The following is a 26,740-nucleotide window of genomic DNA, read 5'->3' as shown; positions in this document are numbered from 1 at the left end:
CAATATTTAATTTTCGTATATACTTATATTTTTCTAATTATAAATTGTCATTACCGCTTCACTTAATTTATATCGAACCACAAAATCTAAACAAAAAATATACCCATGCACAATGTACGTATTAATACATTTTTAGTTATTAGCAAATTTAATTGTTTTATCATTAAAATATCTTAGTCATCCTATAGGTATAATATGTACATATTTGTGTAAACTGTAGAAATATTTATTTATAACAAAAACATTATCGACGTTTTACCAATGCCAAAGTATTGGTAAATACAGTAATACTTAACTGTAACAGTATATATAGTATTTGAATGTGTTTGTATAGTTTGTACCAAACTATTTCACTATGTTTTTCTATTTGTATTCTATGATTATTGTTCTCGTCAGGCAATCAGTAATCGGTACCTAATCATCTGACGTCGGCGGCGCAACGCCTCATTATAATATAATGGGTATTTTAATATTTTATGATTATTATTGATCAAAGACCAAATGTTTACGAAATGTCTTAAAATTAAAATCAATTCATTTTCTAATTTTAGTGTTTATTTAGTCGGTTTTTATAGTTTTTTTTTTTTTGACCTTAAGCCCGGCATCTATGGCCATTAGCTGTATAGGTTGTGTACATTTTAATGTCTTTATGGGGGGGGGGGGGACACGTGTGTGTTGGGTTTGGCAGAGTTTTTGATTGGGCACCCGTAGGTATCTGCCATGCCCGGGTGGGGGATGGCGGCACTTGTTTTCCGGACACCGTGACTTGCCCGAAGAAAAATGCCACCCGTGACCAAGGAATCGATCGTAACCGACGCCTTAGACCGCTCAGCCACTCCGTCCCCCACCAACGGCACGTAGTGTTCCCAAGCGGTCACCCATCCAAGTACTAACTACGCCCGACGTTGCTTAACTTCAGTGATCGGACGAGAACTGGTGTATTCAACGTGGTATTGTCGTTGGCGATTTTTATAGTATTTTTATAGGCTTGACAATTTAATACTGTGGCACGGGGAGTGGTCGATCCGACCGAGGCGCCGGTTGCGACGCGCACCGTCGCCGGTTCGAACTTGACTACGGGCAGCATTTTTTTTTTTCGGGCAGTCACGGTGTCCGGAGAGAGAGGCCGCCATCCCCAGATACCTGCCCTCCTAAAAAATTCTGCCTAGGCTAACACACACACGTGTTAAAAACCTACTGTACCCTCCCCCACAGTTGCAATGACCTCAGTTGCCAAAGCCTCTAAAAAAAATGTAATGCTTGGTTCTTTATAAGTGTTTTTTAACCTACAAATATCAGTACAAAAAAAATAAATACCGCTTTCATTTCGTAGACATGGCAGGAAGTTCAAATTTCATTAGCAATTTAGCATTTTCGGAACGGATTATGCAGTTGCAGTATGAACATTGTGGACATCACAGAGACGTCACAAAAGTAAGAGACGAACCATGGACGATAAGAATATAATATCAGGCGCGACGTGGTTATATTATTTCCGTCGAGTGAGCAGAAAAGTAAACGAAAAAGTAAAATAAGTAAAACGTCAGTAACGAGTCTGAGTATAGGTAACAGGACCCTATACCGCGGATACCGTCGAACTGGTAAACTATTGCCGCCCGCCGCCGCCGCCGCGAAAAACGAGAGGCTATAATATAGTACGTGCGACCCTGATACCACCGAGTCAGTTTCGAAAGCAATCGCATCATTTAATTTACATCATTTTCATCATTCGTCATTGGCAAGTATACTGGCTACTGGAATTTAACATCGTGAATAAAAGGCATTTATAAATACAATTTTTTATATTTCGATAACGTATAACTTAAAAAAAAAAAAAAAAATTGTTGGTTAGAGATTAGGGACGGAGAATAAAAACTCGCATGGTTTAATTCGGTTAGGTTAGGTTAAAAAAATTACCATCCATTTTTCGTAGGTGGACACAATAAAGAACCGTTTCTACTAAGAACATAACTTGTACTCTGCAAGGTCCGACAAATCCTTTTTTTCCGAAATAATAATAAACGATAAACAATAAATCGTAATGAAAAAAATGTACAAAATTGTTATAATAACGTGTAGAAATAATTTGCACGGAAAAACGTATTTAAAATTAAAATTACGCGACTCTTGAGTTTTGATTTATAGTTTATCAAAACGTATATAATATTATAATTTGTATTACAATACATTATAATAAACATAACATACTATGTATCTACCTAGGTAGTAGGTACTGTATACATTTAAAATTATAATGACACCTGCCATTATGTCGCATTTGGAATCAATTGGCTAGTTGACTATATAGTATAGTGAGATTAAAAAACATTAACTCATAACTTAACTAATATATTAAAAAATATTTTTCTAAATTTGTATGAACGTAATTAAAACTTATGTTTCACATTACCCACCTATGCAAAGGTACATAGTTTGAAAGTAAATAACACTCTAAGCAAATCGATTATGTATAGCTTAAAAATATAAATATGATAATATTGTGTTGTAGTGAAATTGTAATTTTTACTAGCCTGCACCAGACACTTATCTAATCACTAGTATAAATAAAAACATAAACATAAAGTAGTTAGTAGGCACAAGTAAATATATATTGAGAAGAAAAAAAAGTAATAAATATTACATAAAATGTTGAAACGATACAAAAGATAAAAAACCTCACGATATTCAAAAATAATATGTCTACTCGTGTCCAAATATTTAATTAGTGCGTGTAAATAAATGATAAAATAGATGGTTCATTAAACATTGTAAAAGTCTGTTGATATGATTATAAATAAAAACGAATACAAATCATTGTTATCATTGGCTGTGTATTTAGAGTTTAACCTCGTGACTCGTGTCGCACACTATCCATTGTACTTTTACATATTATTATATTTTTATCATGGCCATTTAACAATTTTTCTGTGTTTTCCTTAAATTAAATTATTAAAACATTGACGGAATTCCACAAATGAAACCATTAAAGTAAGTATTAACAACGGACTATATTATATAAGTATACACACGTTTTAATTATTTAAAATGTATGGCTTAACAAACAACGGTTTGGTGTTTGTATTTTAATTGAAAATCGAAATTAATATTTATGAATGTTAATACACAATTTAGGTACCTATTAATTATTATGCATAAACATTTAAAATCTAGACTCAAATTTATTCATACGCAGTAATAGAGTTAGGTGGGTATGTATTATATGTAAATAATAATACAAATAAGTACTTAATAATTATTTGCACTATTTTAGTATTTTACACGTTCCATTTTCCCACCATTATAATATGATGATATCCAGAGCGGAAATTTGATTATACATGATTATTACATTTTGGAAATTTAGTATGACAAAATAACACCCCGGATGATCAGATGAATGATTTTTTTATTCAGCGTGCGCAAAGAATATCTCTTTTTGTTTTTGAATTAGGTAGATGTGTTATGTACTTATAAGTTATATATTATCTGATATTATTATGTTTATTATCAATTTTTGATTTCACAATTTGTATACAATTGTTGTATTATGTCGTAATACATGATATTATTATAGGTACTTGATTTATTTATACCATATATATATATATATATATGTATAATTTGTCTAATTTCCTTATTTGCTTATTAATAGTATATATGTGGACATAAATATTTCTGCACATTTATGTTATACAAAAAAAAATAAAAAGTAAAAAGTCGACGAACAAAAAAGTTCAATATGTATACAATATGTCAATCAAAATAACCACAGCAATAACTCATTAATTATTAGTTATATTATATTAATATTTTGAACGTATAATTCATATAAGTATTACTTACATAAATACTTATATGTTTATGCACATATCAGTGGCATACCGAAATATAGTTGGCAAACATATAGTACCTATTTTGTTAATACACACAAAATATAATTCTTAGATTCTGAGCGGAGCGATGAATGTATTGATTTTACAATGATGTCTGTTTTTTTTATTTGTGTCTGTGTGCACGATAAGTAGTTGAAATAATGCTTTGATTTTCAACTTCAGTATCTTGGATGGGAGGATCTAATATCGATGGGAAAGTGAATCTAATTGGTGCATTGGGAAAATCAAAATTCCCAGTAATTTTCAAAAGCGCCAGCAAAAACAAAAAACAAAATAATTAAGGAAAAACAGGAATTTTTACGCAAAATCGGTTTTTGACAAAATCAATTTTGGTTTTTGAGTAACACACTCAAAAAAAAAATGACCGTAGAAGCATAAAATTTTCACTGTTAGCTTATATTAGAATTTTATACACGATAAAATGTTCAAAATATTTTGCTTTGTTTTGAACTGTTAATGTACATTTTCAGTTTCCAATTTTTTAGTATTTTTTCTCTATGAATGTCAATAAAATTTTATTTGTTGGGTAAAAAAGCTTGAAAATACAACACAAGGCTGGCTCTTTATAAACTGTTACAATATCAGTTGAAAAATATTAAAAATACATGGTCACAATTTTTTTTTACAATCTTCAAAGTTTAAATTTTGAATTTTAAGCTAGAAATTCATAAAAATGTTTCTTTTTAAATCTAAGATTTGAAAATGTAATACAAGATTATCCATAAGTTAGTCTATCTTTATCGAAAAAAAAAATGTCTACAAGAAAGTCAAATTAAATTTTTATGAGCGTTTAAAGTTTATATTTTTACAACATTGGATATTCACTCGACTTCTCAAGTAGCGGTTTTCTTATTTTGTTGTTATTAAAAAAAGGAATAACTGTAGATACATGAAAATTTGACTGAATGCTTATATTCTCATTTTCTATACACCATAACATTTTTAAAATATTTTGACTTGTTTTGAGCTGTTTACGGGCAATCAATTTTTTTTCTCTAAATATCACTGCAATTTTATTTGTTGGGCCAAAAAGCGTGAAAATGTAATACAAGACTTCTGATATATTGTTACAATATTAGGTTAAAAATACATTGGATTCAAATTTAAAATTTAATAATTATTTTGTAGTTAAAAATGTATAAAATGTTCAACTTTTATTACTAAGGGTTAAAAATTTAAGACAAGGTTATATATAAATTATTTTATTCACAATAATATCATCAAATATACTTAGTAATATCATATTTTGTCTGTGCTCAGAATCGTTTTTTTTTTTATACAATGATATTATATACGTAATCATCAAATTTAAATTTTACACCATCCGTTACAGTGTCCCACTTGTAACCTACTGTGCAGCAGAGTGACACACACTTACTCACCTTTTTTTTATTTTACAAACCTAAAATATAATAACTTGTGTACCTATATAGGTAGGTATACTGTATATAATTGTATACACTATGATATTTAAATGTCCAGTTAACAAAAAAATATACGTTATGGAAATACATTATTTCTTCATTTGACGAGTGATGACACTGCTCACAAAAAAATGAGTTTATCGTTAATATTATTGTATATAATAAACAGAGTGATTCACTGGTAATTGTTATAGGAGATGTCGTTTGGAATGATTTAAGATAATGTAGGTACAATATTAAATATTAATTATTAATCGACTGATATTTTTGCTGTGGTCTGCAGGTTATGATATCATGTATATAGCTATTGGCTGCATAATGTGTATAATTGTATAAATGAAATGTACGACTGTGGTCGTATAATGTTCAAATTAAAAACTAATCTGTATTTGAAACCCCGAATTGAACCGCTTATACATATATAAGCTTATACCTATCTAACCTATATGTTTAGAAGTTTTAGAACCACCGCGGCTCTACCTATATGGGTGGGCAATTTACAATAATATATTTATATATTATCTGCCCTTAGGTGAAATACGGCCGGAAACTTTTCATTTTGGTCAAAACAATTTAAACTCAGAAGCACGATACACATATAATAATAATAATAATACAAAATAATATATGGCTTTGGACATTTTATTTAATATAAAAAGTTATTTAAAAAAAAAATTTTTTTTTTAATACAATACAATGTGTAACAAAGAAAATAACATAATATAGACGTAATTAAGTAGGTAGGTATTACATCTAATAATACAAACAAATTTCAAAGCAAAATATAAGTATGTATGATCGTTTATTGCGGGGGAATTGTTAAAACAACTAATTTATAAATGGGCAATGTCCACTGAAAATGCTTTTTGTATGATCGTTTATTGCGGGAGAATTGTTAAAACAACTAATTTATAAATGGACAATGTCCACTGGAAATGCTTTTTGTTTTTTTTGTATCAAATACATCGCGAAAATGTTTTGCAAAAATAGAGTGCTGCAGTTATGGGCACGAGGTATTCCATGATTTATTTATGAAAATCATAAGTATAATATAATATTATGATCCCATACAATAATTACCGTAGTCGATCCGACACGGACTTCCTAGTGGGTAAAATATAAACCAATGTCTGTTCATCGTCCGAAATCGAGCCAGGATAGACGGACGTATGTCTTATACACGAGTAAGTACCTCTCTCTAGTTACGTGTTGTGCAGTCGGCTCGTAGAATTTTTAATAATATATTATAGGCATGTTCGGCGTGCACCCATCGCGGGGTGATTAATTTGTACAATAATTAGCTAGGTACGATCTATGGGGTTATTATATCCACATAAGGTGCAGGGGGTTTTTAATGAGAAAGATGAACGCAATAACGAGATAGGTGCATGCGAATTGTGTACAAAGTCCAGTAGCTCAGGACAGCAAGTATTCCATTTAAGAGTTTGTACATGAAAAGTAAACTGTCCATAGTATATTATAGTAGCGAGTCAATAAGACATTCCAAGTGAAGGCTTTCTTGGAAATATTTTTAGGGGTGCAAAGCGTGCTGACGAGGAAGGGCGAAAAAGTCGCGGTCGTTTATGTAGCCAATATAACGTAAAATAAGCTCGTCCCTGAACACGCTCAAGTGATTCAATTAAACCTATTTTCGAAGGGGTCCATACTGTAAACTATATATTGATGACCGTTACTCGTGTATTGGACTGACAATAAATTGAGAAATATAGGTAATGTTTCGAGACGGAGCTCATCCTTGATAAAACCGAGATTTCTCACGGCTTTGTATGTGCAGCAAACTTGATCTGTACCAGAGGAAAACTTGAGATTACGCTGACATAATAAATTACGACCCCGAAATCTTCTTCAAGGCGATGCACCAAAAATGAAGTCATCGTCCAATTTTAACGGTAAATCACGACATTTTAACATGTTTAAATCGTTTTCACGACACTATATAAATACTAAGCCTATACCCTATGAAGATATTATTATTGTATTCGTATCGTAAAAGTACTATGTATGTATATCACTAGGGCTGGGATTTTGATGCACTTTTCATTTTTTTCCTGATGTTGCTGTACGATGCTCGCCTGGTCACAAATCCGTAACATGTACTTTTGAATGAGACTAAGAAAATTCATATTTTGCATTTTTGACAATTTTTGATTTTAACGTCATTTTATTCGTTTTCTTAGGGCATTATTGGAGTTTTTGGGTCCAAAATTCAAACTTGATATCTATTTCAAGATTTTACACGCGCTAACGCGAGTCTTATAGAGATTTATATATTTTTAAATCTATCAAAATAGTTAAAAAAATTATAAGGAAATCATTGTTTTTTTTTCAGATTAAAATGAATCCAAGTTGAAGTTTAACCCGAAGAAATCCTGAAGTTTAGCCTATAGAAAAATTATTTTTATCACTTTTTTTTTATCACTCATATTTTACACAATTTATTAAAAACCTAAAAACAATTTACTTGCATTTTTTCAGTGTATTATTTAGAATGTTCAGGGCGTTAAAGCATTTTTCACGGTTTTATGTGTGATGTATAGAGACGATTTTACATTCCCAGCTCTATACATCACTATTATTTTATATGTACTATGCGTGTCACGTGTGTCGTGTGTAGGTTGGGTATAATTGCGGTGTGATATCTTCGGCAAAAGCGCTATTACCCTGCGGCGGCGGTAATTGCGATGACTTCGGAGACAGCTACAACCTTAAACCCGTACCACAGCTAGTGTAGTTACGAAAGTATTAGAGGTATTTCGTACAGCCTTTTCGCTCGAAGACGTTAATGAACTATAATAATGTGTTGATATTATATTATATTACCCAGGGCGTCAATTTATACGCGACTGTAACATAAAGCTTTACTTATACATATAATATAAATGTTATACACAATGACGGGCCCGCGGGTTTCCGGAAACTGTACTTGTATGCATAATAAATATATACTCATTCGCGACTCGCCTGTACGCCTGTGTTCATTATTAATAGAGACGGAAAATTTACGTGAAAATAAATATCGATAAATTTACCAATAAAGCGGTAAAAACGGTAAAATATAATCTAAGGTCGAATAACAAAGTTTCCAGGGCCATCTTTTTATTGGTAAATACGATTGTAATTGCTATTGTTATATTCTTGACGAATTTAGTTCTTTCTAACAATAACAATAATGAAATAAAAATTGGATCTATTGTTCCGTATCGGCACTTATTATGAATATTTAATTTTTCATTAATTATTAAATAATTTACACAATTATTAAATAATTAAAATTAATTTATCAAAATTACCACATAATTTCCTTTATTTATTTTTATGTTCAAAAGTCAAAACATTTATGTTTATTTACTTTTCACTATTACTTATATGCTGCAGTGTCGAGAAAATATAAAATATGATCAACATAATAATTATTGTATTGGTATTTACTATCAGTTGATATAAAAGATATCTCTTTGCAATTCGGGATAAGCGTGTTTTTGATTGCATTTGATTAGAGGGCCCACACACAATTTTTCGGGTAAAAAATAATTTACTGGTTAAAAAAATGGTAAAATTAACGGTAAATTCGTTTACCGGAAAAAAATTTACCTGTTAAATTTACAGCACTCACATCTCTAATTTTTATATTATTATGTATAGGCCATAGGGTCGTACGATTTCATGGAAATTCCACAAAATATTTCATTTCCATGAAAAATAAAATGTTTATTCTATCTAAAAGTTTATAGTCGTCAAATTACAAGTGAACATTTTTAAAAGTTTGTTTGTTGTATGAAACAAAGAAAATATTTGCAACATATTTACATATCATTTATAAGTTGTTTAACAAATCTATAATATAACAAATTTAAACATTGCCTTTTAACTCTGAAGTTCCAAACTCATAAGCCAACTCAACATCATAACATATTGTTGAGAGCCATGGCTCTGCGAATGCATATTGTACTATATTATAATTATATTATATTATGTTCACAATGTATATAGACATAAACCACTCTTATAATAGTCGTGACCTTTTACAATATACAAAATATGATCTAAGTATTAAATAAAAGAGTCCAGAGCACCTTCACATGATCACATCACTATCAGTCACACACACACACACATAAACGGCTTTTGTACACTTAATAATTACTAAAAATATATACTTATTTCGTTTACTGGTTGAAATTGACTTCAACTTTATTTCAAACCATTATTGTTTGGATCGCTGACGGTCCGCATACAACGATATTTTAAGACTCATAAAAAAAAATGTTTTTACTCTCAAAATAATGCTAGAAATATTGTTCAGCACTACATATAGAATATACGAACATGAAATAATAAATCAACAAAAAAATATGTTTCTCTTTATTTCTAAGTGTGTAATCAATATATTATTTCTAATCGTCTACAACCAAACACGTTTAAAAGAAGAGAAAATATTTTTCATAATTTCATTGAAATATTTCAAATTCAGAACCCTAATTACGTATCAACTCTGTACTTGGAGACCGTCTGGCGTCTACCGTAGCTCTATGTGTCCTATATAATATGATACTCTAAGATAATAATATATAATATAATACTCGTTTATGCACAATGGACGTATATCTAACGACCGTGTAAAACAACGGTAGGTATAATGAAGTCGGAAATTATAATATTTAAATAATATCAGGGCAGATGCGTTTCTATAATAGGAAAACGTATCCGTCTTAGTTCATATTCAGTGACATAGTTTCGCAAAGCCAAACAAATAATCATAATTCATACTTTATGTAATCACCACACACAGTAATTTATATACCAACTAAAAAAAATGTTTTGCATTCTTTTGACAATTTTATTTATCTTTATTTTTATATTTTTTATATGCTTCTTAAGTCTTTTCTCCTTTTTCGTTATACTCCATTCAATATTTTTAACAACTTCCGTCGACCAAATATTATTACAACACATTTAATGAATATTATTTTCATGTTTCCGTTTTATAAATATTCTTACGAGTTATATTTCATTAATAATTTCTTTATATTACACTCCTCGCAGATTTTAGTAATGTTTAAACTTTGAATATTATTAGTATATTTATAGTGCGTTTGTTGAGACTTTATTGCGGGTTTTAAGGTGTTTTAGGGCGGAGCCCTATAGTAATTATATTTTATAATAGGTATAGGTATTATACGGTAGGTGCAAAATATTTTTATAAATGCAATAGACGAGCTCTGCAGAACCCGTCGAAATCAAATAATTGCGCGTACATCAGGAAAATTCGATTATAGGTATAATCTATAGAAGTTTAATGTTTGCATAGTTTCAGATTTTTTGAGACTTTATTGCAGATTTTTAGGTGTTTTAATGAAGTGCCCTAGTAATTATTACGTCATACTAGGTATTAATAAGGTATAGTACGATACACGCAAATATTTTTATAAATGCAATAGACGAGCTCTGCAGAACACGTTGAAATCAAATAATTGCGTGTACATCCGGAAAATTAAGCTTTAGGTATAGTCTGATTTTTTGAGACTTTATTGCAGATTTTTAGGTGTTTTAATGAAGTGCCCTAGTAATTATTACGTCATACTAGGTATTAATAAGGTATAGTACGATACACGCAAAATATTTGTATAAATGCAATAGGTAGACGAGCTCTGCAGAACACGTTGAAATCAAATAATTGCGTGTACATCCGGAAAATTAAGCTTTAGGTATGGTCTGTAAAAGTTCAGAGTTTGCATATTAAAATTAATTTTTTTTTTAAATACATATAATATACACTAAACCATAATATTTTTACAATGCGTAATTTAGGATTATTTGTCGATCGTATTTTACTCCATACAATTAATAATCGTATAGAATATATTGTAAAAATCTATGAAATAATTGTGGGGATCAAAATTTCCGAAAAAAAAAGGTTTTCCGGAAAAAACCCGGGTTTTTTCCCGTTGAAATTCAATGTTCTATACAATGTCATAATATATGATATAAAAAAATGTACGATTTCGTAATAATATTACATTGACCTGCAGTGTACAGTAGACTTTTAAGGGGTGAGGATTTTTAAAAATAAAATCCATTTTGTATTACATAATATATAATATAATAATATACTGAAATCGTCGTAGGCGTGATAACGTCATAACGGTTTAGTTAAAGTACGCCAAACCTTTTAGATTCTGAGCGGAACGAGAAAGCTATAGTGGTTTTACAATGGTGTTTATTTTTTTTTTATTTTTTATTCTGTATACAAAATTTCCACCGGAAGGAGTGCTTTGACAATAACATATAGTATCTTATATTTATATTTAAAATTGTATCAAGATGGTACTTCAGACGGGTCATTTTTCGATTTTCTCAATAGTCATTTAATACCACGGGAATAACTATACCGACCAATTACGAAAAACCGCTAAAAATTGGATTTTAATTTCTAACGCTTTGTCTATCACCGTAGCAACGAATAAAAATCAAAATATTATAATATTAATTCGACTTACAGGATATAATAAATAATAAGAATATAAAATATCCAGACTGACTAACCGTCTCCGCTCAGAATCGTTTTTCTTATACAATGATATTATATGATTGAATTCAAGTTCAATACAATCCATTATACATTGACCCACTTGTAACCTACTGTACAGCAGTGGGACATTCACTTACCCGCTTTTTTTTATATTATATTAAAAGAGCGTTTATTAAATATATATAATATGGTACTATACGAAAATACCTGACAAATTAAATAACTTTTGTTCTAATCAATATTTAGCTTTTTTTTTTTAATTAATTTATAGACATTTGCGTTACAAGTACAATATACTTTTTTTTTTTTAATCAAAAATATCCAATTTTTAAATATAATTTTTAGGGATATTTTGATGGCAAAATCGTTTATTTAAGTCAAGTAGCTTATTTTTTAAAATTGTTTAAAATACAGTCGACTTTCGATAATTCAAAGCTGTCGGGACTTATGGAAAATTTCGAATTACTGAGAGTTCGAATTTCTCAGGAAATATCAAGAGGGTAAAAAAACAATTTGAATTACTGAGTTATGAAAAAGAATTTCGTACCTAGCTACGATGATAAATCGATAGTTATTGTAAATAATAAGCTAAACGTATACACAATTGTAAGGTAAATTATTATCGATAAGATTATAAGAAATACATTTTGATGAATACACTTAGAATTATTGTGAGCGGCGAACTTCGAATCGTGTGTAACTGCTACTATAGTTTTCCCTAAAATGTACCTACTTATAAATGCATCATAGGTAGTTTTCATTCGAATTACCGCGAGATCTGTAAGGGAACGGAGCAATCACTTCGAATTACCGAAAGTTTCGAACTATCGAAGGTTTGAATCATCGAGAGCCGCGACTGTATGAATATTTTTTGGAGTAAATTAATTCCAAACGTATAATAATTTTATTAAAAATAATCTTTTCGACCCGAAATAAGTGTATATTAATATTTTTCTTAAATTATTCATTATCCACATACCACCGTCATTACCTACTCTTTGTCATACGTTTTTATAACTATAGCATCAAATTGTTTGTTTTCATCAGCCAGGTCTTTCTGTCACAGTCTGTGTACAATATACACGTGGGTACAAGACGTAGGTACATCACTATCGTATAAACGGCAGTGACTGGCATCATGTCGCGGTGTATCGTAAATTCAAAATAAAAAATAATGTCTAGGCGCGCGCAGCACTCGACATAACATATTATTATACCTACGAGTAAAACAAACGGAAGAAAAAAAATTATTATGAATAAAATAATATTACCTATAGGTAGTATATTCCACCCCGAGGGATATACCACAGCTGAAAGCACTGTTCCGGTTATTATATATAATATATATTATAATATTCGCTGTGTACGAAAACGATAATATTTGCCATACAATATTACACACACACACACACACACACACACATTTATATATTATGTACATAGTGTATATTATTATTTTTTATTATTATGCTCTATTGTATTGTGTGTGTGTGTGTGTGTGTGTGTGTGTGTGTGTGTGTGCATTATACATATGTTTGTAGCTGGGGTACCGATACGGCTAGACAGACTTCCCGGCGGAGAGCTTATAAAACGATCGCTAGTTTTAATACCGACTTACCTTATTTATATACACATAATGCGAATTGCGAGAGCATTGTACCGCAAGCACAAGCATATTATTATGTAACCGGATATAGTATTATAGGTATTTACACATACGCACACCTACACACACACACACACACACACACACACACACACACTCACACTAACAGGCATTTTTATGAGCACATGCGTTGTTAACAAAAGTACCAACCCACCCTTTTTTTTTCCGATTTCTAAAAAAATATTTTCTCACCTCGCTCGACAACATGAATTCTATTCACACGACATTAATTTCAAACATTTTCAATTAAATCGCATACGATATTGAGTGTATCTAGGCCTGCTGCAGGGACTCTCATCCGCCCGGCCACGGCACTATGGACAATAAGTGTGTTGCGGAATTCTTCAGGTGTGTAATATTGTTGTCTCTTATCACTATAATACCTAAGTGTGTTATCTCTCGAGTATATTTCATGATATAATTGTGCATAATAATAACTTGGAAATGTTGCGTGTATAGGTCAAACACGGCTTGCTGACGTTTTTTTACACACAACGCAAGCACAAGACGAGCAACAGGTCGGAGTATCGTCCAAGGTGTATTGACCAGTCAGGTATCGATTTACATCGCGGCGATGACCGATAGCTGTTGACATTCAAACACGGGTGGTTACGAACACGGACAATCTGGTGTCTAATAAAATGTGTGAAAATCCCAACACGAGGATAAAATATAAAAAAAAGGTTTGGAATCTTAGAATTTTAGACCCTAAACAGACACCTGCAGTTCTTATACTTGTATGCGTGGTATGTCTAGATATATCTATAATCTAATTATACACAATAAACGTGTGCCGCGTGGCGGGAAGGAGGTGAATTTTATCTTTTCCCAGATACGATTATATTATATTTAAATGTTTTCGTGATTCCAAACAGTTTTATAAATGTATAACAGTGCACTTGGAAAGTTCCTTTAAAAAGTGAAGTATAGTTCCTTTTCTCGTTCCTTAATAATTTTAAAATTGTATTAGGTACCTAATATAATTTGTAGTAATACATTTTTTGATTAGTAGTTTAATTGGTAGGTACAGTTGTTTTGTTTTAAAAATGTTTAATTTGTTTATTTCACACAAGTTAAGACCGACGCAAGACCTCCGTAACTGCATGGCTTGGCATTTTGTAAACATTTTATTGCATATTTTCGTATATTAGGTATTGTATAGATAATTTTACCGTCTAAAGTTCTCAACAAAAAAAATTATTAAAACTTTTGCTCTAAAAATTGTTTGAATAAATAAATGGATGAAAAACTACGATCACCACGACATAATATAAGTATACCTAACAAATCCCATAATAAATATAAATATTAATTACGTATAGAACACAATAATATGCTCGTTTTTTCTTAATAATTATAGTTTTATAAATACTTTACACGTTCATACTTAATAATCGTTACTTACGTTAATAATAGTTGTAACAATATATATCTTTATTTTAAATTATTTTAACCTTGAAAGATTTTTTATGCTTTTTAAATTTTATAACACATTAAAGTATAATGCATTAATTTTGTGTTTGTACAATGATAATAATATATGGATATTATACGCGTGCGCACATCGTCGATTGGTCCGGTGATTTAAAGGTAGTACAAAAATCTTAAGAATTTGAAAATATCGTCCTTAAGTAGGTATTTTTAAATATTCCAAAAACGATATTTTAAATAACTGCGTTATTGAAGAAAACGGTGATCCGAGCACTGACTATGTTGGTTGGTGAATAACACTGTATATAATATGAACCATATAGACCTATTAACTAATGGACAGCGCATTCCACGCCACCCTGCCATCAATGCTAGGTGATCATATTATAACCATACACACCTAACTGAGAGAGAAAGAACATAAAGTAGAGAAGGAGCCCGCATAAATCCCGCATGAGGAACTTCATACATTTTACTAATACCTATTGTTTCTTTTCTCGCTCACTCTATATCGTACCCCTGACTTCTCTCTCTCTAAGCGCTGTCCATTCGTTCATTGTAGGCCTATGATAATATGAACTATTTGAACGGATAGGTAGGTGCGTAAAATACGATATGATAATATTATTAAACGCACTGCAGAACTTTGTGGACCGTACGAAAACGTTGGGACGTCACGTTTATCGCAAATACAGTCTAATCGAAATATTTACTCGAAAAACATGACAATTGGTTTTTTTTCTCTATTTTAATCCCCCAGAGGTTAAATCCGAGTTAATGCAATCTCGAGCAATACAATATAATATAGCACGTTGAAGCGATTCTTTGTCTTCGTCCGACTTCACGCTATCGCGAATCGACTGTATTTTTAACATTTTTTCATAATAATAAAATCTCACGAGTACTCGAGCGTTAAATATTCTTTTGTAGCCCCCTGCGGAAATTGTAATCCCGATGTCGCGTATACTGATCACGTATACTTGTTAACATTCGTGTCACTTAGGTATACATTTAGAAACCAAGTCGAAGATGTATCCAAACAATCATTGGGCCACCGAACTCACAGACCCGTGGCTCCCACATTGTTATATATTTTTAAACCATCGTTTGATCTGGCTTTATTGTAAGGATTTTCTTCCGACCTTCACTAATAGAATTCGTGTTATAGAGTGGTGTTTGCACCCTGCAGCTACACCGCCCAAAATGTATTCGCTGTTTTAAGCAAACAAATAATTGTATAAAAAAAAAATACATTTTAAAGTAAATCATTTAAAAGTACGTAACTATATACTATGGTATAAGCTATATATATTTCTTATAATTTATAAATTAAATAGAAAGTCGAAGAAAATCGGTGGCGATTGCAGATATTTATACAGGAACCTCGTATTAAATTTTCAAACTTTTTGACCCAATGAAACAATTTTTATTCAAATGACTAAAAATAGCTCAAAACGAGTCAACATATTTTGAAAATCTTAAAGTGTATAGAAAATGATAAAATAAACTTTTGGTGGAAATGTCAAGTATTTACGGTTGGAATTACAACAACATAAAAAAATCGTTCGATGTTAATTTACAGGTGAATCCAATGTCGAAAAAAGTGGGTAAGTGTATGTCGCTCTGTTGTTCAGTAGGTTACAAGTGATTCACTGTACCGGATAGTATTAAATTTGAATTCAATGATATAATATCATTGAATACGAAAAACGATTCTGAGCGAAAACGGTCAGTCAGCCTATGATATTACCAAATATATTTGATGATATTATTGTGAATAAAGTAATTTATACATAACCTATTTACGTGGAGCCTTGTTTTAAATTTTCATTCCTTAGGTATAAAAGTTGAACATTTTATAAATTTACTACAAAATAATCGTTACATTATAAATTTGATAAATGTTGTCAAAATTCGAACTTTAAATGCTTATAAAAAAATTGTGCCTATGTGTTTTTAATATTTTTCAACTGCTATTGTAACAATATATCAGGAGCGTTGCATTAAATATTCACGCTTTTTCACCCAACAAATACAATTTTATTGATATTTATGGAAAAAAAAACTAAAAAACTAAAAAATTGGAAACTGAATATGTTTGTAAACAGCTCAAAAAATTTCAAAACATTTTGAAAGTTGTATAACGACAACCAAATTGATAGGTATAATTTTGTAAAGAGTTTAGCTTCATTTAATGCAGTTTAATTTTAATTTACGTTAAATATTTTATTTTGTTTTACCGACGACGACAATGTCTTTATTATTATCATTTTTATACTATTTATAGATTGATCTTATATAATAATTGATATGCATGAACCTTTTTATTCTAAAATATTATTTTTATTTAATTTTAATAACATAATATTATATTGTATTTAAAATAAATAAATTAATACAATTATAAATACGATATATTTTATACCGTGTGCGGAGTTAGTGTGTTAAAAAAAAACCCTGTATGCGGAGTTAAGGTGATATATTATAAAATGGCGAAGATCCGTGCGGAGTTACGGTGCACCGGCAATTTTACCGTCCTAAACAGTAAACGGCGATGACAAACATGAAAATAAAAACATAAAAAAAAATTTAAATACACACATCATTGTGAAATCTATACATTCATCGCTCCGCCCGGAATCTAAGGCCAACGTCGGATAAAAACCGTTTTGTTGAATATTCAGGAAAAAACATAATTATTAATATTTCAATACTTCGACTATTTTATTGCATAGGTAACAATCCGCGATCTAGTTACAAGACGTAAACAATGACATATTAATCGGGGACACTATAGGTAGATACCAACAATCAACATCTCTGAAATATTAAGTCAATTTTAATACCAATACAGATTAATAGATGTTTTCAGATAATATTTATTTATTTTTCTTTTTTTACATATTATTATATTATTGCTAGTACGCAACAAATAGTCACTTCTTCATATTTTATTTATTTTTCCATCACACACACACACACACACACACACAGTCGTCGAGTAAACCGAAAAATTATTAGTGTCCTTAACTGCATCTTACAATAACGCCTGCCCTCAATAACATGTGGTCATCCTGCAGTGCAGTCTTGAGGGTATAAGACCCACACTTGTACAATACAATATTATACCATCTGGAATCGATCGGATCTCTTTCATGAAAATCCTTTGTGACGATGCGTGTTATGCAATAAGTGCCCAACACATTCCTACCATCATGTGGATGGGTCATATTGTGATCGAAAAGAATGCGTTTGAAAGAAAAATGTTTGAATACAAAAAATAGTGTTCGAAAATGTATAATAAGTAATAACAGTGCTCGAAACATGTCCGGATGCACTTTTGCTCGAATACATTTTCGTCCGAATACTTTCCGATTATTATGTTTACATGGAATATTCCTACTTGTATATTATTCTAATCGTTAATTTAATTATTGTTCAGCATTAAGTCAAGCGTAATGATTATTTTTTAATTAAAAATGTATACGGAGATAAAAAAAGAATAATTATTTTTACAATGGTTCAAAATTGTTCGTGCTTGAGAAAATCAGAATTTCGGCTTGCAGACGGAATATAATATTATACAATAGGTACTGCCCTAACTTGTTCAAACAACTGTACACAAATATACAATTCGCGGACCTATTAAAAGATAAAATAAAATATGTTTACCTTTATAGTGTTTACCCTTAAATAAGACGACAAATCGAACTGAATAATATACATTCATGTTTACAGTACCTACGCTTAAAGATTTTGCTTGAGGATATAATACAATATTATAAATTTAAAGACAATACCTATGTTGATCTCGAAATTTCAACTGATTTTGAAATTGTTACTGTTAACTGGCAATAATAATATCTTTTCATCTGCAATGCATCCGGCGTGTATATTTTCATTAGTCTCAAAATATTTATCGCCAAAAGAAAGGATTAACTGTACCAATACTATAACAGTTATGGAAGACTCTAATTTCAACTTATACTTTTTCAACATTTACCAGCATTGGCCATTTGTCCTATACCTACATAATGAATGAATATTACGAATGCGAATAAATATATTAATACATGAATTTACAAATTGTTGCATGAACCCTGCAGGTAGTAATTAGTAAATGTATATTTACTATTTATCATTTGTTTGGATTGCATTGGAGCACGTTGGAGATAGCTTAAAACTGTGTTTACGCACGATGAAAGGGAACACACATTTCTAGATTACATCGAAATTACATAATATGTCGCACTGCAGGGAAATCAGTCATCAGAGAGACTCCGAGGACAGAACCCCCAAGTTCGACCCCCTCCCCCGTTATATTTAACAGAATTATGGTCAACAGTTCGATGGGTTGAATTTGTAATGCAGGAAAGCACTACACACTAACAGTGAATAATCTGGGCATAGTCATCGTTTGAATAGGTAATTTTCAAATTGATATAATTTATACAATACGCATTTAACATAATACCGTTATGTATACGACTACAACACAATGCTGGAAGATCCAGGTGCATATAAAAGCATAACTTTGTTGCAAAATGACAGAACGAAAAACTGGGCATAATTAAATTTTGTATGAGGCAGAATTTCAAAAAAAAAAAACTAAGCTGAGTACCCGAAAAAAAAAAAACACGAAGAAAGAACTACAAGTATTGTCGTATAAAAATAGTAATCAGAATATCATGGCCGTTTATAAAGGAATTGCGTACAATTAAAATTTTTAAATTAACGATAAACATATTTTATAAAAAACATTTTTTTACTTAACTGTACATTGGTCGCGTGGTTAACATATTGTCACGCTAGTAGATGATGGGAAATAAATATTAACAGTAAATATTTTATTAATAATTCACTGAAGTATACTGAACGTTGTTTTTTTTTTACAATACAGTAAAAATTTAAAATATACAATAAAATAATTTTTTTTTAAATTTTGAACAAAAATGTATTCGAACAAAAAATCGTTTAAAGATTATTCACACAATCACACCTCGCTAGAACAAGACAGCCCACAACTCAAAATTTATAGTTCAGAGACCGAGCTATTTTAAATTTAAAGCTCAAATATTTCACTAAGAGTTCTTTACCTACCTATAATATGAACTTGAAATAAAACATTTAAATACTTACGAATATCATGCTTTAAAATATAATATGATTGTTTTTCAAATATTATGAAATAGGTATACGCTCTCTCAAACCCCATAAATTAGACTTATGGCCTTTTAAAATGTTTTTAGTGAATGAAAAATTGACATATTTTGAGACATACCGGTGGTAAAACATTTCTATTTGATAATATACAAGACTGACGTATTTCATATACTACGGCTGCAATATCACAAATTATGAAATTCTATACCACCACAACTCAAAATATTGTTATTTTCCACTGAAAATATCACACGAAAATGAGTTTTTATATAACGCAAAAACGCTACAAATCGAATTAATTAAGGCAGACTTGAATTTTAATTTCAGTGACAGGCTAAATTAAAAAACGTATAATGCAGCAGTGTAAAATGACTATATTGCTTTTAAAATTAGCTAAAAATTGAATAATCGAGTTTTTGAGTATACTCACACACATAGTTTTGGTGGCGAAATGAAAAACGATATCGAATGTGGCATTATTCTTGAGTTATAGAGCACATTTTTTACTATTTTAAAGTAGTCATAACTCAAAATTCATCAATTTTAGCGTCTTGTTCTATAACTGTAGAGGTGCGATGTATATACAGTTTAAAAATCATTTAATTCAAACATACTGCAATCTTTTTCTTTAAAAAAGTCTTTGACTATATTGAAAATAGATTCACCTTTAGTATCAGTAATCAAGGTTCTTGCAAAAAGCATTTCTTGAACGATTTTTCCTTCCTTTACAAACCGGACGTATGCCAATAGTAAAGCCTCATTATTCGGCAATGTTGATTCGTCGATTTGAAGTGAAAATTCGGTGGATACTAGAAGTTCGCATAATGAAATTTCAACGTCTTCCGCCATTTCGTCGGTTCGCCGTCGCACATAGTATCGTTGCTTAATGGGACTTTTTTTGATTACACTGTGTGAGGCTGAATGGTGTAAAACCGTTTCTAAAATTTCTTTGACAGCTGGAAGTATTAACTCTTCTCCTGTGGTATGGGCTTTTCCCGATTTTGCGATCAATTTTGATACATAGTAAGAAGAAATCAAACCATCATATCGCATTGTTTTGATGAGTTTGCGAATAAGCCCGAGACCGATGGTGCCTTCAGAAACTTGTCCCTAATGTTTGTGAAAAACGACAAATCTTTATTTTGTTTGTCAGGATGAACTTTTTGCAAATTGGATTGCGATGGAACAAATCCGAACTTTAAATATGTCGTATTATATTTACGGCATTTTCTTTTTGCATCCGACATTTTTGGAAAATATAACTTTATGAAAAATTTTTAAAAAATCACGTTATTAACCGACTGAATATTACGAGTATAATTACGAAAACTAATACAACATACTCGAGTCAAATCGAACGGTGTACTAAAAGGTTGCAGGTTAATATAGGTACCTAAATAATAAAATATAATGTCCACGCACAATCGCTAAAATAATTAAGATAATAAATTTGTCAACAATCAAAGATAAGTTACTGTGCATTGCTCAACATAACACCTATTAGTGACTGACAGTTATTATATGGATTATCAAGTATGTATTATTTTTTAGGTCGCACCATGTACAACGTTTTTGCGCGAACACGCTTACCGCTACCACCCAAAACTAGTTCACCGCCCCTAGGTGACATTTCACCGCCCACTGCAGGGGGGCAATATTGCCCCCGTTGAGAACCCCTGGTCAACACGATCAAACGCTTTGGAGAAATCCGTAAAAATAACATCCACCTGAGTCCGCTTTTCAATGGCCTCCAATATACAATTTTAAAATAAAAAAAAATCGAAACTTATGCTATTCAATCAGAATATTGTCACACTTATTACTGTAAAAAAACTGTATTTTAATATATATCGATTTTCCATGGAGATACTAAGGGACTTTTGGGACACACTGTATATAATATTATGTATGTCTATTATTCACCTTGGTGTTCTACATTATATTCTCTCTCACATTAACTGTTTGTTTTTATATTCTACTTTGAACATTTGTTTATCATCGACAGAGACGTCGAACTCAATTTTTATATTATGAGTGGCAGCCCAAGACGGTCATACGAATTCTGGATTGTACCTATGTCTATTATGTTACGGGTAAAGTACAAAATACGGTTAGTGCTCACATTATCCGGGTAATGTGAACACTGCCTGTACCTATTGGATAAAGTAAAAATACAATTTATAAAACGTTTATTTCGTACGTTACTCGGGTATTTTACACATTATCTACGACTGAGTGGGTAAAGTACTTATAATAACGATTATAAAAAATATATAATCAATATATAAAAATAATAATATAATATTAACATAAGATTTTTTGTCCTATTAAGATATTTTTTTAAATTTAACTAGGCTTTTTTTCATTAATTTTCCACAAAAATCTAAAAAAAACTTAAATAGGATAAAAAATCATTTGAAATCCGTGCTTACAAATACTTACAAATTGCGCCGGACGATTTGGAACAGTCAGAGTTCAAAAAGCTCAATAAAGCACGGTCAACTTCTTTTTAAGGATAATTAAGGAAGGGATGACTTACAAATTTTAAATCCGTGCTTAAAAATACTTACAAATACTTACAATACGAATACTTTACCCACTGCACACCGGATAATGTATAAATTGAATGGTTAACACATATTTAAGGTGGATAATGTATGCATTACACTGTTCATATGGATACGGTTCACATTATCCGGGTAATATGTACATTAACCGTTTTTGGACCTTACCCGTAACATATTATATATTTGGTCCTTAAGCCGTGGTATGACCTGATATATCCAAGGCACTTTATTATTGACTCTAATTTTGTGATTACTTTTCCAATAATCCTACTTCATCGTAATCAATACGATCTTCCCAACTATGTTGTGTGGTTACGACATAATGTCGTTTCCAATTATATAACAGGAGCAGACTTGCTAGAGTGACCGGCGGGCGATCCCTGGGCCTGTCAAAAATTTGGACTGCTTGAATAAATGTTGGCCGAAAACTTTTCAATATTTTATTATTGGCCCGAAATTGCGCCGAATTTCCTGTTTCCCCCCCGGGGTCAATTTTTATTTCCAGCTCGCCCCCGATATATTATAATATGTGTTGTTGAATTTCTCTCTCGATGGAGTTTTTATGCTTTAAGGCTTTTCTTCATATTACACATTATACATTCAATGATCATAAAACATTTTAATTATCTTACCATAATATGGTTTTTGTTATTATTATTCCTTTATCGACCCTCGCATATTATGATTTACATTGACATGAAGATCTCAACGAAAACGACACTACAAAAAACTCCTAACAAAGTCTATAAACTTTTAATTAATAATGTCTAGTCTTGTAAAAATCTATTATCCCATAGTTATCAAGTTGCAACATAAATTATAACTTCATGTTTATGTTTACTTGTATTTATTTGCAAATGTACTCTAGGTCGATAACCTGTGATATAAATAAATAATTTCAAAAAATTCTTAATCGGATGTGTTTTTCGTGTCGTTTGCTGCGTCCCATTTGCTCGCGCACTAACCTATATAAATTAAGTTATAGGAATTTATGATCCATTATTATTATTGTCTCATGTCCCACAGAGTTCAAAAATTATGTATAGGCTACTGAGTAATAGTAAGTATAGTAACTGAGCTATGGAGTAGTAGAGTGCACCCTGTTATTGTGGACACACGGTACCTACTGTAGAGTGTGACAGAAATATCTGACAAATGAAATAACTTTTGTTCTAATAAATATTTAAAAATTTTGTTTTTTATAAAATGTAATTTTTTATTTTTTTTCTTGAACTTAAGCCCGGCGACTATGGACATTAGATGTTGTTGGGGTTATGAACTGTGGTAGGGGTAAGGTTGGTATGGTAGGTTTTACGATTGTTTTAACGGTTGTTACGGTAGGTAGCAAACACGTGTATGTGTGGCAAGGTTTTTAACTACTATGAACCCGGGTGGTCACCCATCCGGGAGCTAGTAGCTGTGGCCGTTACTTACTCCCAGTTGCATTCCGCGACTGGTAGCAGCCAACGCGCCACGCCAAGCCACAAAATGTAATTTATAGAAGTTTGAGTTACAAGAACTGTAAAGCATTTTTTTTTTCAATACCGAAAATAAAAAAAAATATATGATTTTATTTGGAAAAATTCAAAATATCCAATTTGTAAATCTAATTTTTAGACGAATTTCGATGGCCAAGACGTTTATTTCAGGAGAGTAGTTTATTATTACACCAATATTTTTTTGTAGTAAATTAATTAATGACTTTTTTCAAAATATTATTTTTTGGTAATTTGCCGACATATGTATATATTTCTTAAATAATTTACCATGCATATATTTGTCAGGTCTTTCTGATACACCCCGTTCATAATAATATACTTTATACACCCACATTATATTTGATATTATCGTATATTAATTAAATACGTTCACTCGTGATAAGTTTATTATTACACCAATATTTTTTTGTAGTAAATTAATTAATGACTTTTTTCAAAATATTAGTTTTTGGTAATTTGCCGACATAAGTATATATTTCTTAAATAATTTACCATGCATATATTTGTCAGGTGTTTCTGATACACCCCGTTCACAATAATATACTTTATACACCCACATTATATTTGATATTATCGTATATTAATTAAATACGTTCACTCGTGATAAGTTTATTATTACACCAATATTTTTTTGTAGTAAATTAATTAATGACTTTTTTCAAAATATTATTTTTTGGTAATTTGCCGACATAAGTATATATTTCTTAAATAATTTACCATGCATATATTTGTCAGGTCTCTCTGATACACCCCGTTCACAATAATACACTTTATACACCCACATTATATTTGATATTATCGTATATTAATTAAATACGTTCACTCGTGATAAGTTTATTATTACACCAATATTTTTTTGTAGTAAATTAATTAATGACTTTTTTCAAAATATTATTTTTTGGTAATTTGCCGACATAAGTATATATTTCTTAAATAATTTACCATGCATATATTTGTCAGGTCTCTCTGATACACCCCGTTCACAATAATACACTTTATACACCCACATTATATTTGATATTATCGTATAATATTATCAATTAAATACGTTCACTCGCGATAATAATATGTAATCATTATCATTACTATAAAAAAAAAATGTACAATTATTCCACTACACGTCCAAATAAACTAGGTACAAGTGGGCAGGTACCGCGATTTATACACAGGTATATATATTGTGGGCATAATAGTGATATTATATAAACATTGTATAGCTAAATAACGCACTCGCGATGCCGTTACAATGTATTATACACAATATATTACGAACGCGTTTATATTATATTAAAATGATAATGCGTGTATGATGATATGCAAATATGCAATGCATGCACATAATCGCATATTACGTATAATGTAGAGTGCACCGAGTTCGCGGAAAAGTGCATCATCCGCATCATCGCGACGCTGCAGCAGCGTATAACAACAACAATAATAATAATGATAATGATATAAACGTAACGCCAATCGGGTACGATAATAGATACACAACAATATCAGTTTTCCTATTGTGTATAACAGTATTACGCGTAAATTCGAATTCGCTACACACATAATAATAATAATAATAATATTATGTAGGTGCACGTCGACTTGGCGGAGACTGTGTTGTGCGGGCACTTGTGTGCATTGTACACGTCACGATTTTATTATATTTTTATTATTATTATTATCGTCACAATATTATTAGAAAACTTGTTCGAAAACAGTTTTTTTTATATATTATTATATTTTTTTTTATTGCGCAGCCATCGCGAGTGCCGCACCGCGCGCGTTCACCTATACCAATATACGACGACAGTGATAATAATGATAATAATATGGATAATAATAATAATAATAATAATGGTAATGGTAATGGTAATAATATACTGGAATAACGAGAAATACAACGCGTTCGGTAGCAATCGTTGATAAATAAATTCAGTATTCGCCCGACTCGAGTAATTTTATTTGTGCACACTCCGGAGCACACGTAGGATTTCTATTCGTTCGGTCGCTCGAGCGAGATGAAAGTTCCGTCCGGCGTAAAAAAGTTTATGTTTTACAATCGCTAGTCGCCGTATAATATTATTAAACCATCGTTTTCTCCTCTCCAGTCCCCCGCCGCGTCGTGTAATGCGTATTATATTATATATTTGTCATTTTTTCATTTTTATTTAATTTAAGGCTTCGAATACAAAAGTTTATTATTAGCCTATGGTTCACACGACTGGTGGTGACATTTAGCTATAGGAAATTCGGTTTTCTTACATTAATAATTTATAAATACAATTTGGATGTCAATAGTTATAATATTGTGGCTTCGTTGATCCGTTGTCTTATAATGTGTTCGTTGTGAGGTCGGCCATCTCGATGAAATTTGTTATACGGTTTTTTCTTGTCCTGGTCCGAGTGCGTCTTTGAGTGAGGCGGTGTTTACGTTTGCTTTTGCTCTGGCCTGGTGGTAAATGGGGCGTTCTAGGAATGTGTGATTTACAGTTTCGCACCCGGGTTTGAGCCCCTTGCGCATAAGATAGGAGTGTGCGGTTCTAGTATGTCCGA

The 26,740-nt window shown here is 30.9% G+C and overlaps 1 protein-coding gene and 1 non-coding gene across 2 annotated transcripts; both read right to left on the bottom strand.

The window, feature by feature from the left end:
- Positions 1–845: 845 nt before the first annotated feature.
- On the bottom strand, positions 846–964 carry LOC132937678 (5S ribosomal RNA). The gene has a single exon (XR_009663778.1). It is a non-coding gene; the product is annotated as a 5S ribosomal RNA (ribosomal RNA).
- Positions 965–20,715: 19,751 nt separating this feature from the next.
- Positions 20,716–21,180, bottom strand: LOC132939284 (protein FAM200C-like). Its single transcript, XM_061006374.1, has one exon. The coding sequence runs from the start codon at positions 21,178–21,180 to the stop codon at positions 20,716–20,718; it is 465 nt and encodes a 154-aa protein (XP_060862357.1).
- Between the last annotated feature and the right edge of the window lie 5,560 nt (positions 21,181–26,740).

Source organism: Metopolophium dirhodum, chromosome 1, assembly GCF_019925205.1.
Source record: "Metopolophium dirhodum isolate CAU chromosome 1, ASM1992520v1, whole genome shotgun sequence".
In the NCBI taxonomy this organism is placed as follows: Eukaryota; Metazoa; Arthropoda; class Insecta; order Hemiptera; family Aphididae; genus Metopolophium; species Metopolophium dirhodum.
This window is presented reverse-complemented; position numbering and strand designations above follow the sequence as displayed.